Source organism: Crotalus tigris, unplaced genomic scaffold (genome assembly GCF_016545835.1).
Source record: "Crotalus tigris isolate CLP2741 ecotype Arizona unplaced genomic scaffold, ASM1654583v1 scf7180000024341.3516292, whole genome shotgun sequence".
NCBI classification, from domain to species: Eukaryota; Metazoa; Chordata; class Lepidosauria; order Squamata; family Viperidae; genus Crotalus; species Crotalus tigris.
In genome coordinates this window covers 584,776-602,894 of record NW_024100511.1, presented here as the reverse complement: position 1 = coordinate 602,894, position 18,119 = coordinate 584,776, and the positions used below count along the sequence as shown (strand labels likewise).

General features: G+C 46.3%; 1 protein-coding gene across 14 annotated transcripts in view; it reads left to right on the top strand.

Annotated features, from left to right (window-relative positions):
- Positions 1-18,119, top strand: part of TAPT1 (transmembrane anterior posterior transformation 1) — a 155,053-nt gene that overhangs the window by 113,265 nt on the left and 23,669 nt on the right. For 6 of the 14 annotated variants that reach the window (XM_039326530.1, XM_039326532.1, XM_039326525.1 and 3 more), the window contains 3 exons: positions 10,363-10,460; positions 10,572-10,641; positions 12,024-12,104. In XM_039326530.1, coding sequence (XP_039182464.1) covers positions 10,363-10,460; positions 10,572-10,641; positions 12,024-12,104 — 249 coding nt within the window. Of the gene's footprint in view, positions 1-9,242; positions 9,294-10,362; positions 10,461-10,571; positions 10,642-12,023; positions 12,105-18,119 lie in introns of all 14 variants that reach the window. The other 8 variants (XM_039326535.1, XM_039326529.1, XM_039326536.1 and 5 more) reach the window with 6 other exon arrangements.

Sequence of the window (18,119 nt, the reverse complement as noted above, 5' to 3'; positions counted from 1 at the left end):
TCATTTACTGTCCAGCTCCAAGCCATGATCTCACAGGCAGTGGTTCAGGCAATGGCGGCTTCAGGGAGGGCCATTCCGGTCCAAGGACCGTCAACCCCCCCCTACGCCCACGGAAACTAAGCATCCCAGGGAGTATGTGATTTCAGATCACGGTTCTCCACCTCAATTTGAAGGGAGCGAGATATCAGATTTTTCTGCTCAGATTCCCGAAGAAGGCATGTGGTCAGACGGGGAAGACATTCAGGCGGAGGCCACTCCTATGGTAGGGGTGTTTAATCCAAATTCCTTCTATCCTCTTTTACAAAAGGCCTATGTCACCGGAAAAATTGAACCCGTGAAACCACAGACGACCGATCAGGACTCTGGACAGAGTTCTGACCCACTGTTTCTGGAACCGGTCAAGAAGAACCTACAGATACCTTGCCCCCCTATGTTTCTCAAATCCATTCAGGATCAGTGGGGATCTCCTGGAAGTTTCTCTGCTCTTGGGGGATTAGATCGTAAGCTCTTAGATACGGTCCCTTCCCTCAACGATGTCCTCGAAGTTCCGAGTGTAGACGAGGCTCTCGCCCCCATACTGTCAGACACCAAAATCCCAGGAGATATGTCGGAGGCCCTTAAGGCTGAGGACAAGAAGTCTGAGATTTCCCTCAAAAGGACCCATCAGGCATCGGCTTGGGCTATAAGAGCCTCAACATCTAACTCTTTTTTCGCTAGAATTGCATTAATCTGGCTCAGGGAATTACAGGCCAGATTATCCCCAGACGAGGTAAGGGTTCACCAGGATGTCACTAAACTAAGGGCCGCACTGGAATACATGGCGGATGTGTCTCTGCAGTCAGCCAAATATTCGGCTCGGGCCATAGCTTCCAACGTGGCCGCACACCGGTTATTCTGGCTAAAAAATTGGAAGGCCGATACCAGGCACAAATGAAGAGTAGCTGTGGCACCATATCATAAGGGTCGCCTTTTGGAGAGGCTCTCACTCCTTACCTGACTGAAAACAAAGAAAAGTTGAAAGTATTAGCTCATGTTGTCAAAAAAACGGGCAGACGTTTTTCTCCATACAACCGGCGTCCTTTGTTCAAGTCTGGCTCCGACCGAACTACATGGAGCAGGTATCGGCCCTTTCAAGCAGGGCCGGACCGCTCATCGGACCGGTCCGGCTACAGAGACAAGCCAAAGCCACAATTCCAGGCTAAGAGTCGCCTTCGCGGCAGAGGAGGTCGTCCTTTCCGAAAGTCAAAGTGACTTGAGGCGGATTCCTCCCATTGGCGGAAGACTGGCACTATATTTCCACAAATGGGAAAGTACCACCACGGACAATTGGGTTCTAACCACTATCAGAGACGGACTGTCTCTGGAGTTCCTCACACTCCCACCTCGGCGCTTCATCTCCTGCCCCCTATCCAGAAATCCCGTGAAACAAGGTCTCATGGAGGAGACCATTTGTCATCTGTTAAGCATAGAGGCAATAGAGCGGGTACCCCCAGATCAATGGGGACTGGGTTTCTACTCCATCCTGTTCGTGGTACCAAAACCCTCAGGAGGATGGAGGGCGATCCTAGACCTCAAGGCTCTAAATCGGTACCTAATTTACCAAAAATTCAAGATGCAAACTCTTCATTCTATTCTGGGCAGTATTCGGCCGGGGGATTTTCTTACATCCATAGATCTGACAGAAGCTTACCTGCACGTTCCCATACATCCAAATCACAGGCGTTTCCTCAGATTCAGGTATTCCAACCATCACTATCAGTACAGGGCCCTGCCATTCGGCCTATCATCAGCTCCAAGGGTTTTCACCAAAATCCTGGCGGTTCTCGCCGCACAGCTCAGGTTGGTACCAGTCCGCGTTCAGTGCTACTTGGACGATATCCTAATCCAGTCGTCCTCGGCACTGAACGCCCGTTCAGACGTGGCACTGACGATCAAGACACTCCAGGATCATGGATTTATGATCAACTTCCCAAAGAGCCATCTGATCCCAACAAACCGTTTGCTCCACCTAGGCGCAATAATAGACACCAGCCAGTGCCGAGTTTTCCTGTCTCAGGAGCGTCAGCTCAGCATACGTACGATGGTCACCAGGGTGCGCAAGGAGAAACGTGTAACCCTGCTCCTGCTGTCACAGCTGTTAGGGAAACTGATCTCATGTATTGCCATAGTGCCTTGGGCCAGGCTTCATACGAGACAACTACAGTGGTTTCTACTCCCTTACCAGAAACGGGGTGTAGCATGTTTTCCATAGAGAGTGCGAGTCCCACCACAGACACTCACGTCCCAAATCTGGTGGTTGTCCCCAGCACTGTCCAAAGGATCCCTGTTCAGAGAACCGACTCGGGTAACCTTGACCACAGACGCCAGTCTGTTTGGATGGGGGGCACATCTGCAATCTCAATTCGCCCAGGGACGGTGGTCTCAACGGGATCTCAAGAAAAATATCAATTGGTTAGAGCTCAGAGCCATACACCTAGCACTTCGCCATTTCCACAAGAAGTTGGCGGGCCGCCACGTGCTGGTTCTGACAGACAACGTGGCGGCAAAGGCCCATGTCAACAGGCAGGGCGGCACTCGATCACGGATTCTAATGTCCGAGGCCCAGTGTCTGGGGTCATGGGCGGAACAGAATCTGTTGTCCCTAAAGGCAGAACACATTTCAGGGGTGGAAAACGACCAGGCAGATTTTCTGAGTCGATCTACGATAGATCATTCAGAGTGGCGTCTACATCCCCATCTCTTTCGGGAGATAACTCACCGTTTCGGTCGGCCCAAAGTCGACCTGTTTGCATCCCCGAAGAACACCCAGCTTCCCCGGTTTCTATCTCGGTACCCATCCCAGGGTTCGGAAGGAGCAGATGCCCTCCGCAGCCCTTGGCCGGCGGGCCTTCTATATGCATTTCCACCCCTTCCCTTGATCCCGGCTGTCATCAGGAAGCTGTTACAGGAACAGGCGGAGCTAATCCTTGTGGCCCCGTATTGGCCGAGGCGTCCATGGTTCGCGGATCTCGTGAACCTCGCCGTAGCCCCCCCTTGGCAAATCCCTCCAGAGAGGATAATTCTAACACGGGGCCATATGCCATCTGAACCCACAGTGGCTACAACTAGCCGTCTGGCATCTGAGCGCCAGTTCCTGATGTGCGGATCTTACTCTTCAAGGGTGATAGCTATGATCCAAGCTTCCAGACGGCCGGCGACGAACCGAATCTATGATGCCACTTGGAAGAACTTCTGTGACTGGTGTACCTGTAAGGGTTTGTCTATCTCTTCTGTCACTATTCCAGTGATTCTTGAATACCTCATGGATGGAGTGGATAAAGGCTTAGCGCCCAACACCTTGCGTAGACAGGTGGCCGCTCTTTCCACGGTGTTCACCTGTGCCAACGCCACTCCATTGTCCCATCATCCCAGGGTCCGATCCTTTATGAAAGGAGTCTCCAACACCAGACCTCCGGTAGTACACAGGTATCCATCTTGGGAACTACCTCGTGTTCTGCAGGTACTCACTAGGTCTCCCTTTGAACCTATAAGGTCTTGTCCTCTTCACATTTTGTCCCACAAGGTGGTTTTCCTAGTAGCCATCACGTCGGCGAGACGCGTGTCAGAGCTGGCTGCTCTTTCAGTTAGGGAAGACCTGTGTACCTTCTATCAGGACAGAGTGGTGCTGAGGTTAGATCCCTCATTCATTCCCAAGGTGAATACCCTGTTTCACTGGGCTCAGGACATTGTACTACCAAACTTTTGTCCCAATCCTTCTCACACACTAGAAAAGCAGTGGCATTACCTAGATGTACGTAGGGCATTACGTCATTACATTAAGAGGACAGCTTCCTTTCGCAAATCGGAGGCATTGTTTGTCTCTTTCCACTCAACTTCCAAGGGACAGAAGGTTTCCTCCTCTACTATAGCCAGGTGGATCAAGGCCTGTATCGCTCAATCTTACCAGGCTTCCTCTTTACCTGTCCCAAGCCGCCTGACAGTGCACTCTACTCGTAGCGCTTCCACATCGGCGGCGTGGCAGACTCAGGCATCCATAGAGGAGATCTGTAAGGCAGCTACGTGGTCGTCCCCTTCACCATTCATTCACCACTACAAACTCGACAAGTTTGCTTCCGCGGAGGCTGCGTTTGGCCGTCGGGTTTTACAACAAGTGGTCCATTTCAGCACCGACACTTAACCAACCTGCTTCCCACCCGTGGGATCATAGGGGCTTTGGTATGTCCCATGCGTGGAGTCTACATTCCTCTACATGCTGGAGAAGGGGCGTTGTCTTACCTGAACGCCTTTTCTCAGCATGAGGAATGTAGACTCCACCCCCTCCCTGATTATTACTAGCAGCTAGGTTAGTGTCAGTAGTTCGGAGCCATCTCGTCACACAATCATTCGCTTCGCCCTTTCGAAAACTGGGGCATGGTCAGACCCTGCAGAGGCGTGGCAACTTTGATTGTTTGGTCTGATTGGGCTAGAAGACTAAATCAACCCATGCGTGGAGTCTACATTCCTCATGCTGAGAAAAGGCGTTCAGGTAAGACAACGCCCCTTCTACAGCACAATGTAAGTAGGAATAGAATGTAGTCTTTAAATGAATATTTGTTTATTTTTTCTGTCCTTTTTGTAAAATGCACTTGTTCCCATGATTACTAAAGCTGCTTTCTCCAGACGGGGAAATAATACCACAAACAGCTTCTACAGGCAAAAACAGCGGGGGTCTCACCTGGATCATCCGCGGTGGGTCTTTAACGCTTAGATGACAATGTGACTTTTGGCTGGTGCAGCAGGGTGATCGGCCATCTTGCAGGCCGCTCTTTGCTCCATCGGCCCTAAGGAGAAGCTGGAGACTTGGGGGAAGCTGCCGCCCTCCTCTATCTGCCAGCCGGCCTCCTCCTCAGTGATCGCCCCTCCAGGGTGACTTTCGACCCCCTAGGGGGTCTATCGGCGAAGGAAACTCCAGATGGCCTGGAGAGAAGTTTCCAGGCGTGACCGGCATTGCCACCATCGCTAATCTTAATGTCCTCACTCCATCCCCCCAACAAATCAAGAGGTGCCATTTATCGAGCCAAGCTAATCCGAGAATGACCGCCTCAGTCATTTTTAGGACCACTACAAAGTGGATGATTTCCCAGTGCTTCCCCATTTCTAAATGCATCGATTCGGTTAGGAGCGTAGCAGGAGCTGCCCTGATGAGAGACCCGTCTGCCTGTTTGAATGTCAAGGGTAGCTTAATACGAATTCCTAACTTTAGCACTGTAGGGAGGTTGATTATGTACAGGGTGCAACCCGAGTCAGTTAAGACATTTAAGTTGATTTGGGCTTCTGTTTTGAGTATTATGATTTTCACGGAAATGGTAAAAGGGTGGATGGGTTGACTCACTATTGGGTCGTCTTTCCCTTTGGCATCACTGTCATACGGTGCTGGCATTGGGAGTCACTCTGGGGGAATTTCTGCTTTCTTCGGGAGCGGAGAAATAACCCTGACGGCTTGCTCTTGGCTGGCCGAATTAGACTTTTCTCACACAAATGAGGCTTTCTCAAATGGGCTTGGGGAAATGGAACACTCAGCTGCTCGGTACCCTAGTTGGGCACACCTGAAACACTTGATCAGGGCCCGCCTGGCGCTCAAAAGGAACTGATGGTTGTAGTAGCTTGGGGGCATCAGGCCACTTGTCGTCTCTCTTGGACCCACCTCAGTCTGAACTCAGGTGGAAAAACTTCCTGACAGTTAGAACAATTAACCAGTGGAACAACCTGCCTCCAGAAGTGGTGAATGGTCCAACACTGGCAGTTTTTAAGAACAGACTGGACAGCCATTTGTCTGAAATGGTATAGGGTTTCCTGCCTGAGCAGGGGGTTGGACTAGATAACCTCCAAGGTCCCTTCCAACATTATTATTATTATTATTATTATTATTATTATTATTATTATTATTAATTCTGCCGCCTGTTCATGTAGGCAGGGGTGTCAAACTACCGGCCCACGGGCCGGACACATCACATGGAAGCCGCGCCTACCCCATTACCGGCAATGGCAAAACCGGCCCAATATGTTGCGTGACATCACATGACATTGCGAGTTTGACATGCCTGATGTAGGGTGATCACCCACTCAGAGCTTCCCCCTCGAGGTTAGCTGCTACAGCATCAACCATCCCAGACCTGTTGGGGCAAGCACGAATATGGTGGTTCCGGTGAGCCCACACTTGGTTCAGGAAGAAAGACAGCTTCTCAGGGTCTCCATCATGTGGGTTTGATAGGAGGTGGATCTACAGACCATTGTCCAAAGTATGCTTGTTGTATGCCCAGTTGCAGGTGTTGAAGTCATGGGGGAGCCACATTGTAAAGCCCTCTTGGCTGGTCTCCTGGGCTTGCAGGGCACCAATCTCTTTTGGAACTACACCAATGCATAGGGCTTGACACCAAGTCTGGCCAGGGTAGTGGTGAAGTAACATGAGCCATTGCGACAGGGCTTGGGCTTCACCGGGCAGGAGGGAGTGTTGGAGAGCTCCTGCGTTCTCATCCACTGGGGATCAGATGGCAAGCAGTCGATTCTATTTCTCCCACTTCGAGTCGGTCAAACTTCTCTCTCAGCCTCTCAATGGAGTGGCTGTGGATGGCAGTCAGGTACTTTCACTCCTCCGAGTCATCCCAACTAGCCGCCCACTTCACCTTTCTCAGCACAGGTGATCGAAGGCTATGGGATGAAATCAGTGGGAATTCTGCCTTAGCAGCTTTAGGGGTACTCTGTCGCTGAGAGGTGATCTCCAGCCGATCAAGTTTCCCCAGGGTCAAGGTTCCCTCCGGTTGCCCCGTCCCTCTGATGAAGTCCGAACCTTCGGCCATGTGCCACCAGCAGGAGCCCTACTCTCTGCCTGGACAGTAGCCTGCACTCTGGCGGCCGAGGACAAAGGACACCTCTCCTCTCTTCTCCATCTCATATTCTTCCCAGAGTCTTTGTTTTCCTCCTACAGTTGTTAGGTAGGTGACTGGGGCTTAGGACCCTGAGTATTAAAGATTCAAGAATCTTGGTTTAATGTAATGGTTCTAATAGATGAGACCAATTAAAGCAGAAGTCCGAAGGTTGAGTTTTCCTCTCTGAACATGTTTATTGGTTACAAAGTATTGGCACCATCAAAAGTGAAACCAAGACTAAAGTTCCCTCCAGAAAGTAACACTATCACAAAGTTAAACTTCCCACCCCATAACCTATGCTATCAACTACATTTCCCAATAGAATAATTTGGTGGGCTTTCTAACATTAGGCTCAACCCCCAGCCTAAGGCACAGAATGACCTTGGTTCCCACGGGACAGAGAATTGTTTAGGCTAGCATAAAACTCCCCATTCCTCCCCCCAATCTTGTGGCAAGTGAAAACGAGCAAGATGGCTTCAGCCAGGTTCATTGCAGAGTGGACAGTTCCAGTTTCTGTCATTTCTCTTTCCAGGCAAAAAGTATTTTGACAGCTATGGAGCTCTTAGAAACGTAGAGAATTGCAAATCACTCTGTTTCCAAGTGCCCCATAGGTACCCAAACACTTTTCGCCTGGACAGAGAAATGAGAGAGACTGGAAGCTTCATCTGCTTGCAAATGGGGCACTTGGAAAAGGAGTGAATCGCAAGCAGATGAAGCTTCCAGTCTCCCTCTGGGCGAAAAGTGCGCTGTGTATTCAGATTGCCTGCCTCCCCCCCCCACCTCTGCCTCCATGCTGTGCCAAGGAGTCAGTGGGCTGCAGCTGCTGCCAAACACCATTGGCCCTAATGCGCTTGCCGACTCTTGTGCTGGCCACACTCATCCCCGGGCTTATTTTTGGGTAGGGCTTATATTAGGCCCACCCCAAAAAATCAGGGTAGGGCTTATTTTGGGGGTGGGTCTTATTTTCGGGAAAACATGGTAAAAGGGGTTCTCTGTGTAGGAAAACCTGCATAGGCAGGAAAAAACCTGGGGTAGATAGGCTTTTGCTCCTCAAAAGCAGAGGTCCCCAACCCCCGGTCCATGGACCAATACCGGGCTGCAGCATGCCAGCAATCAGTCCGCACAAACAAGCAAAGCCCCATACATGAGATACAGGCAGCACACAAAACCACACACCCTCCCCTCTGCAGACAAACCTCTCCACGGAACTGGTGCATGGTACCTAAAAGGTTGGGGACCTCTGCTCTAAAGGACTTGGGGGGCTTCCAACTTGGGGGGTTCCAATCTCATTGTCTGAGAAACATGCTGGCAGTGGCTAAAAGTGGGGTTTATTTTTACATTCCAGCTTGTTCATTGGCTGTGGCTAAATTGATAGGTTGCTAATCCTAATTCAGAATACTCCATTTAACTTGGTTTCAGAAGGCCTTTACAGATTCTTTAAATCTCTCCTTCTGTCCATCTATAAATAAATACTTTACAGATTATTCTTGGATGATAAATGATTTTCGTGTATATTAGAAACATTTCAGTAATGACTCAAGCATTTGGACTTTGCTTCTAATAGGCTGCCTTGCTATATTATAACATTTAGTACTCTTCCTCAATGCTGCCTTGATTAATGCCAAAAAATAAAAGCTTTTCTTCATCCTTACTTGCTTAATTTCCAAACTTCTCTGTGATATGTCATCAAGAAGCGCTCAACCTAATAATTAAATGATATGATCTAAAATATCAGTTTCTTCTGAAGAAGGCAAACCCAACTCCATTTCAGCCATGCGCATTGTCAGAGCTGATAAAATGGATAATCCCAAACCAAGGTTTTGCAATATTAAAATAAGCATGCATAATTCTTTGTCTTGTACTCTCATTCTTCCTTTGCATGAAAAAATTTGCAACCCTAACCCTAACTCTTTTGTGGGGGAGGGTACTTTTGGTATGCTGGCTTGATGGTGCTATATTTTTGTTTAACGTTTTCTTATTGATAACATTTTCATTTGTTTTGTTATTTAAATTCTTTCATTAGTGTCTTTGCTTTGGTATCATACTTTATTTTGTTATAAGGCCACATGAGGAGTCCCATGGAAAAGCAGCCTCCATATTTCATTTAAAATATAAAAATAAATTTTAAGGCTGATATAAAATACCCTCGCATAACTTTCATACTATAGTAAAATTATCCATTGGGTATATACAAATCCTTCAAGAAATGTGCATTGAAATAAACTGATCATTGAAACAGTTGCATTTTTTTCCAGATTCATGCAGTTGCTTCATGAACTACTCCTGGCTGTCTCCATTAGTGTACATATTTACAAACAGTTGCTTTGTTTTTTCCAGCAGACCAAAGTGGCAAAGTATGCCCAACAATTCAGTCACAGCCAGGAACAGGTAGGGAAGATGCTATATGAGTTTGGGGAAAAAAACATGGTGGCTTACAAAGGATTTGCACATCACTGTTGTCTTCTATAGTGCAGGGGTATTTGGAAATTTAAAAGGATATACACACTATCTCATACATTATTGTATTGTTAGCTTTCATAAGTCTTGTCAACTTTTTGATTTCATTTGCTACCATCACAACAACTTTCTTACAAATATTTTTTCATGGAAAGGATAAATTAATATTTATGCCACAAACAATTGTTTACTCCCTGTCTGAATTGGTCATGAATCAGCAGCAGCCTACAAATCCATTTGTTGTTATTTTCTGATCTGAGATGTGTTTGAATATTAGTAGTTTGGGTTGTTAGTTGGGCTGTTGGTTTGATCTCCGAGCTTGGCGATTTGGCTACAAAGGTTTAATCTCCATTTGGGGAGGATCTGAATGGAGATGAACTGTTTGCAGCCAAATTGCCAAGCTTGGGAACAGCCCATTTTCTGATTTATTCTACCACACAAATTCTTCTATGCTCTAGCTATTTTTTTGAATATTTGAATATTAGAAAATTTGGATGTGTAGAAGAGAAATACAAAACTTCATGATTGGGTAAACTAAGGGGAATGAAGCCAGTTTGGAAATACGTATAAATATGAAGAATCTACAGCTAATCTAAAGAAATACATTGTGGAATTGATTACTGTTTAGTGGCCAATATTCACTACCATGCATAACACCTTATTTTGGCAACTTCACTTGAATCGTGCATTGAAGAAAGGAAGTTTCACTGCATGCTTGAATCAATAGTTAAGGCAGGGATGTCAAACTGCCGGTCCGCAGGCCGGATGTGTCATGCTGAAACCACGTCCACCCCATTGCTGACAATGGGAAAAAAGTCACGATACGTCGCGACACATCATGTGATGTTGCGAGTTTGACACCCCTGAGTTAAGGAAATCTTTGAGTGTATTTAGTATGACTTGATGAAATGTCAGACTCTACTGATTATTGAAGGGGATCTTGAAATTCAGACTAATATTTTCTAGTAAAATTCTTTTTCCTTAATATATGTGACTACAGTCTTGCATGCTATCCTTATTATGGTCCAAGCAACAACACTCAATGTAGCCTTCAACTCCCACAATAAATCACTTCTTACTATCATGATGTCTAACAATGTAAGTGTTAGAAGGATCTAATGCAAATCTACCATTTGATTTGGCTTTGTAGAAATTTTCTTTTAAATCCAGATTTGCCTAAAATGGGAATTTGTTTTCTTTAAAATGCAGTTTGTGGAAATAAAAGGAAGCGTTTTCAAGAAATTTGAGAAGAACAATTTATTTCAGATGTCAAATAGTGGTATGTATATTTTTGTGTGATAACCATTCATGCTAGTTTCTATGTGTAAAAGTCTGAAATCTGTGGTGTATTTAGTGACACTGAGTCATACAGATTCTAGATTGTGGGCTGTGATCTGGGGGTGGTGGTGTGTGGATGGGCACAAGAGAGAGGTCATAAATGTTTAAATCTATGGGGAGACAAAGTCAGAAGGCTCTCAAATCTCATTCCTCTAAAGGAAATTTGGGAATTGCGGAATAAGATCTAGATGTTAGTTAACTTCACACATAGAACTGTCTATCAAAACTGCCTATCATTTAGCTAGATATTTATTGGGTTTGCTTGGCCTGCCATGCCAACTGCAAAATCCAAACAACCTATAAACAGCAGCCCAAAATTAAGAACTTGGATTTTTGTAGCCGAAATGTGGTAGCCCTAATTTTATTCATAGGATTGGAATATGCAACTCCATCTATCATTTTAGGGTCGTGAAAGATACCACAAATTTGTGAAAACCATTGATTCAGTATCTGGATGAAAGTTTGGCCCGATCAGTAGTCTTGATCCCTGCAAATCTTGATCCCTTTTAACCACTTAATTTGCTAAATTTACTGCATGCCTGGACAGAGGGTGGCAAAATCTGTAAGTTACTTACCTTGATGTGTCACTGCCAGGTTGAACAATAGAGGAAAGAAGGAAGCAAAGAAAATCTTTCTGCAATTTTTTGCCATGAGAAGCTGAAGAAAAAGTTTAGCTCTAAAGAAAAAGCAGCTATAGTACAAATGTGCAACAAACAGCCATGGAGAAGCTGGGTTCTAAAGGCAGCAAAACAGGCAGCAAAACATTTTCCAAAGGTTTCCATGTTTTTTGCTGCCTATCAACTGTCTTTGAAGGAATGTGGGTTTCTGGGGAGGGTTAAGCAAGGAAAAGGTTTTGGGAAGCTGGTCCTGCAGCTGCTGCCTTTGCATGTAGGCAGCTGACTTCCCCAAAGCTATCAAAAGCCAGGAGAGATTTGAAGTCACCTGAAGGTCAGTAGTGACTTTCTGGCATTGTAATGTAATCTGGCCGGGCTCTTCCCACAGTTTTTGGCTTTGCAAAGTGTTTGCTGCTTGTCTGCCTTCTTTTTAGACTCAGTTGAGCGATAGGCCTCCCAGGGCCTCCCTCACCCATGAGGTACCCCTTGCTTGCTTAACAACCTGTTTATTTAACAGTGGCATCAGGGAGAGCCGGGGGAGTCATTAAACAAAGCTGTCTCAATGGTGTCATTATGTTCGTAGGTTGAGGATTACCTGTATGAAATTATGAGTGGTTTATTTGCCTTCCTCATGGATCTTCGATATAGTTGGCTTTTAAGAAACTGGAAACTTCTTAGAGTTAACAGATTACTATCATAATTATTTTAGATATCAAAGAGAGATTCACCAACTATGTGCTATTACTGATAGTTTGCCTAAGAAATATGGAACAATTTTCATGGAACCCAGGTAAAGACTACTTTAGACATAAACATTAAAATGAAATATTCTAAATATGTTCATATATCATCATCATTTTAGCCATTGTCTATCCAATGTAGGATGAAGGCCTCTTCCACATGTTTCCAACCAATACGGTTCTGTGTTTTCTTTTGCCAATTACGTCTGAAATACTTGCTGATGTTCATATATATATTAATTGTCAAACATCTCTTTCTTTGTGGCTGTAATAAAATGAGGTTGTTTGCTTTATTTTTTTCATTTCAATTTATTTTTCACTTTATTTTTTGTATTGCGATTGGATTTTGAATTCTGACTGGTACATAATTTTAATTCCATCTATTACAAGTTACTGAAGTGCTTTTAGTGACATGGTAACAAATGACTATGTTGTATTTTGCTCTGCTCCATACATATTCAGTAAAGCACAATTCATCTCAATATCTTTGGTTATATGCAATTTCACCCTTATGCAATTCAGATTTAGGACCCTGATAGTGTCAGGAAATTGGTCCTGATTCACATTTTGCCTGCATGCTGATTAAATATTTGCAGACTTAGCTTTTATAATTATGGATTAAAAATCTGCACAAAGAGTCAACTGTTTAGATTATTCTCCAGCGTGACGAGTGGGGAATCCACCAATGAGGTTAACTTCGTCTTCTGCCTGCAGACTAGTTGTTCAGTTTTGCTCTGCCTCTCCTCCTGGACCTTCCTGACCCAGTCTCGACTACTCTTGAGCCCGTTTAGACTGAATTCTTGACTCCTGAAGTGATTCTTCTTTAAGGTCGTATATTTCTGATATTTTGGTCAATCCGTGGGGGGGGGGAACTGCAAGAATGAACGGCTGTTCGTTTGAGCCCTTTCTGCTGTCAGATTGCAGCTCAACCACAAGGCTGGCATGAGCCCAGCCGATACCAGACAAACAAGGAACTGGATGCCATATTCCGGTCACCAAGTGTGACCCTGAACAAAGGGAGAGACAATCTCCTTCCCCCCCCCAAAGCAATCATCCCACAAAGCTAGCCAGGATAGCCAAAGCAAATTCGGAATACATTAGCACAGCTGATTAGCAGGCAATTTAAACCTCCCGTAGATCATACGGAAGTCTTATTCAAGACGCTGCCAGTGGCACTGCAAATATAGAGAGGCCCCCAATTCCGCAGAAAGAAACCTCCACCAATCCCTCAACTGGTAAGGTCACAAACAACAAAGTGTTTTCACAGCCCACATATACCCAAAACTTTGTCCCCTGTCCATCTCTCTTCTTTATTCTGTTCAGAACAACATGGGGGCACCGGGTTCCTTCCTCCCAATGGGGGGGGGGGCAGACAAGAAAATGTTCAACATAGATCTGGCACTATCAGAGATAATAGAAGTGCCAACAATAGATGAACCCATTGCAACCCTCTTTTCTCCACCCCCGATAGCCGGGGATGCAGCGGAGGCCCTGAAATCAGAAGACAAGAAGATGGACCTCATCTTCCACAGGGCACACCAGGCCTCGGCATGGGCAATCAAGGCAGGCATCACTACGTCCTTTTTCACCAGGACATCTCTTCTTTGGCTGCACCAACTCCAGTAGAGTATTCCCCCAGTGGAGGAGAAAAGTCACCATAATTTAAGAAGGTTAGTGGCGGCAGTGGAGCTCATGTCAGATTCTTCCTTACACGCAACCAATATCTCTGCCAGAGCAATAGCATACAACACTGGTGCACGCAGATTGCTGTGGCTCAAGCATTGGAAAGCGGACATGAAGGCTAAGTGACATTTAGCGGCAGCACCCTATAAGGGTGGCCGGCTCTTTGGCGAGGCGCTTGACCCTTATCTAATTGAAAATAAGGACAAACACAAGATCCTGGCCCACCTGACAAAGAGGATGGAGAGGAGAGCTCCCTCCTATTCCTGCAGACCGGCCTTCTGACCTGATGCAGGCATGGATCAGAGGACCTTTTCCTGTCCCTATTAGCCCAGATCGGACCGTCAAGGTGAGAGAAACAATAACAGGGACAGGTTCAGACAACAGGCCTAAGCAAGATGGCCCTTTCAAGGAGCCGAGGGGCATCCCTACCGCAGATCCAAGTGATGGCCCAGGGCCCCCTCCCATTGGTGGCCGGCTAGCCCTTTTTGCCCACAAATGGCAAGCCACCACCACGGACCTCTGGGTCCTAAATACCATCAGGAGAGCAATACTAGACCTAAAGAGTCTGAACAGACACCTGGAGTACAAAAAATTCAAAATGCAAAGCCTTCACTTGATATTAGCAAGCATCAGGAAGGGGGACCTTCTGACGTCCATAGATCTGACGGAGGCCTACTTTCACATTCCATACTTCCGGATCACCGGAGGTTCCTCAGGTTCTACCACACAGGTCAACACTTCCAATACAGGGCCCTACCTTTTGGACTTTCTTTAGCTCCCAGGGTATTCACAAAGGTTCACAACTGTCGCCGCACACTTGAGAACAATTCCGGTGCACATCCAATGCTATCTGGATGACATTCTCATCCAATCCTCATCGGCTCAGACAGCACAGTCAGACCTGGCACTGACTCTGAAAACCCTTCAAGACCACGGGTTCTCAGTAAACTTTTAGAAGAGTCAGACCGTTCCCTCAAACCGTCTTCTTCATCTGGGAGTGGTCATAGACACACAAAAGTGCACGGTCCATCTCTCTTAGGACCGTCAATGCAGCATTCGAACCCTGGTCAGGCTCATCCAAAGGAAAGGATCCTCAACACTGGCTACACTCTCACAGCTGCTAGGAAAGATGGTGTCATGCCTCGCAATTGTACCTTGGGCAAGGCTACACTCCAGAGAGCTCCAGTGGTTCCTACTTCCGTTCCAAAGAGTGGGGATAGACTCCTCAAACCAAAGAGTGAAGGTGCCACCAAAGGTTCTGAGGTCGCTCCAGTGGTGGTCCTCCCCAGCGATGGGGAAGGGACCCTTGTTCAGGGAAGCCAACCAAGTCACCGTTACAACGGATGCCAGCCTATTCGGCTGGGGAGCGCACCTGCAATCACAGCTAGCACAGGATCAATGGTCAAAGAAAGACCTAAAGCACAACATAAACTTGCTAGAGCCATACACCTGGCTCTCTGTCACTTCACAGTGCAGTGGTGCATCGACACGTGTTCATACTCACAGACAATGTGGCGGCCAAAGCGCATGTCAACCGACAAGGAGGCACGCGATCCAGGGCCCTCATGAACGAAGCACAAGCGCTGGGAACCTGGGCAGAAAACAACCTAGCCTCCATCAAGGCCGAGCACATCTCAGGGGAAGCCAATTGCCAGGCAGACTTCCTGAGCAGGACAACGATAGACCACTCAGAGTGGAGCCTGCACCTTGCCCTCTTCAGAGAGGCAGCAGAGAGATTCGGCCATCCAGTGTTGGATCTGTTTGCCAGTCCAAAGAACATTCAGATTCCGAGGTTCTTCTCTCGTTTTCCGACACCAGGAGCAGAGAGAGCGGATGCACTTCAAGGCCACTGGCCGAAAGGACTGCTGTATGCATTCCCACCTCTTCCTTTGATACAAGCAACCATCAGGAAGATATTGCAGGAGCAAGCAGAGGTAATACTCATTGCACCACACTGGCCAAGACGGCCGTGGTTTGCCGATCTCGTAAACCTATCTACATCTCCACCGTGGAGGATTCCACACAACCAAATTTCCCTCAACCAGGGATCCCTGCTACATCCAGATCCACAGTGGCTCCAATTGACCACCTGGCGCTTGAGCGGAGTCTCCTAGAGAGAGATAACTTCTCACAAAGAGTCATTAAGACTCTCCAGGCCTCTAGAAGGCCTACAACTAACAGGATCTATGATTCCTCTTGGAAAAATTATTACCGTTGGTGCAACAGGCAACAACTAGACCCATGCAACATCTCTATCCCAGATATCTTGGACTACCTAGCGGAAGGCCTGGATAGGGGGTTAACACCCAACACAATTCGTAAACAGGTGGCTGCCCTATCAACCATTCTTACCTACGGCAACTCTGAAACTTTAGCCAGACACCCAATGGTGCGATCCTTTGTAAAGGGCGCATCTAACAGCAGGTCACCTGTGGTGCACAGATACCCTTCCTGGGATCTACGTAAGGTCCTACAGGCCATAACCTTACCTCAATTTGAGCCTGCCAGGACCTGTGACCTACAGTACCTGACCCTTAAGGTCACCTTCTTAGTCGTTGTTACCTCAGCAAGACGCATCTCAGAACTAGCAGCCCTGTCAGTGAGGGAGGACCTTTGTACCTTGCACAAGGACAGGGTGGTGATACGTTTGGACCCCTCCTTCATTCCAAAGGTCAATTTCCTATTCCACAAAGCACAGGAGGTAGTGCTACCAAACTTTTGCCTTGAACCGTCCCATGAACTGGAGCGCAAGTGGCACAGGTTAGACATTCGCAGAGTTTTAAAGCAGTACATCAAGCGAACGGCACCCTTCCGGAAGCACTGTTTGTCTCCTTCCACTCTCACACAAGAGGTCTGAGGGTCACTGCATCCACAATCAGTACATGGATTAAAAGGTGTATAGCGGAGGCATACAGGGGACAGTCCTTGACGGTCCCCAGACGAATCACTGCACATTCCACACGCAGTGCTGCAACCTCAGCAGCATGGGCAACTCGGGCTTCGATTGAAGAAATATGTAGAGCGGCGACATGGACATCGCCTTCCCATTTTAGAAGACACTATAAATTACACAGATTCGCATCTGTGGAGGCCTCCTTTGGCAGGAGAGTACTCCAGTGCATAGTATCAGAGAGTGGGACACAGGCCCAGACGGCATCCCACCCACAAGGACAGTGAGGCTTTGGTATGTCCCATTGTTGGATTCTCCACTCGTCATGCTGGAGAAGGGGCGTTGATCTTACCTGAATGCCTTTTCTCAGCGTGACGATGGAGAGACTGGGTCAGGGAGGTCCCAGGAGGAGAGGTGGAGCAAAATTGGATGACTAGTCTGTGGGCAGAAGACGAAGTTAACTCCATTGGTGGATTTGCCATCGTCACGCTGAGAAAAGGCATTCAGGTAAGACCAACGCCCCTTTTGCTCCATGTGCTGAATTAATTCTGATACCTTGCTGGAGAGAAATCTGTCTTCATTAGAACTGTTAATGATCACCTCGTAAAATTTTCATGCCGCTGTTCTGTTTTGGAAGAAGATTCTCGTGTGGCTTGCAGTTACAAAAATGGAATGGATGGAAATGTGTCTAATCTCTCTGTATCTCTGTATTTTCTCCTTCCTAGATGAATTACCTGGGATGAAAGTAGCACACTCATAGTGCAGCAGCACACTTAAAACTTTTTACAGGATGATTTGAAAACATCTGATCTTTGAAACAAACACCAGTCTCCTGATTCTGATCTCTGCAAAGCAGTCTAACCTTAGGCCTAGCAGCTTAAGAAAAGACCCTTCAACTGTCTTGTATATGATTAATGAGGATGACTATTATGCTCTCTCCTCTAATCTCACCTTTGAAAAGTTTTAAAACCAGGGTTTGCTCTGGTTTCCACCTCTAGTTTATGATGCTCTTGTAGAGTTGATGTAGCAAGATCTGCTTTGTTTCCCTCTTTGAACACTAAATGCGTGGCACATTTTTATAAGTTTTTATTGACTTTTTAAATACAATTCAAAAGTACTTTTTTAACAAACGTGTTGCCTGAGTTTATCATTCACTAATACAAATTAAATTCCTAATCTCTTGTTCGTTTCTCCAGCCATTGATAAAATAAGTCCCAAGTCTGAAAATATTCTGTCTCTTCTTTTTCTTTCAACCTCAGTGTAAGTTTGTCCATTTCCGCACAGTCTAATTTTTTTTTTAATTATTTCTTCCTCTGGTGGTATTTCTTCATTTTTCCAATATTGTGCAAATATGATTCTTGCTGCTGTTCTCACATGTAAAATTAAGTATATACTTCGTTTGTCAAGCTTTTCTGGCATTATACCTAATTTAAAAAAGTTCAGATTTAAAATCTACATGTTTTCCCAACATCCTTTCTAGCCAAGTATGTAT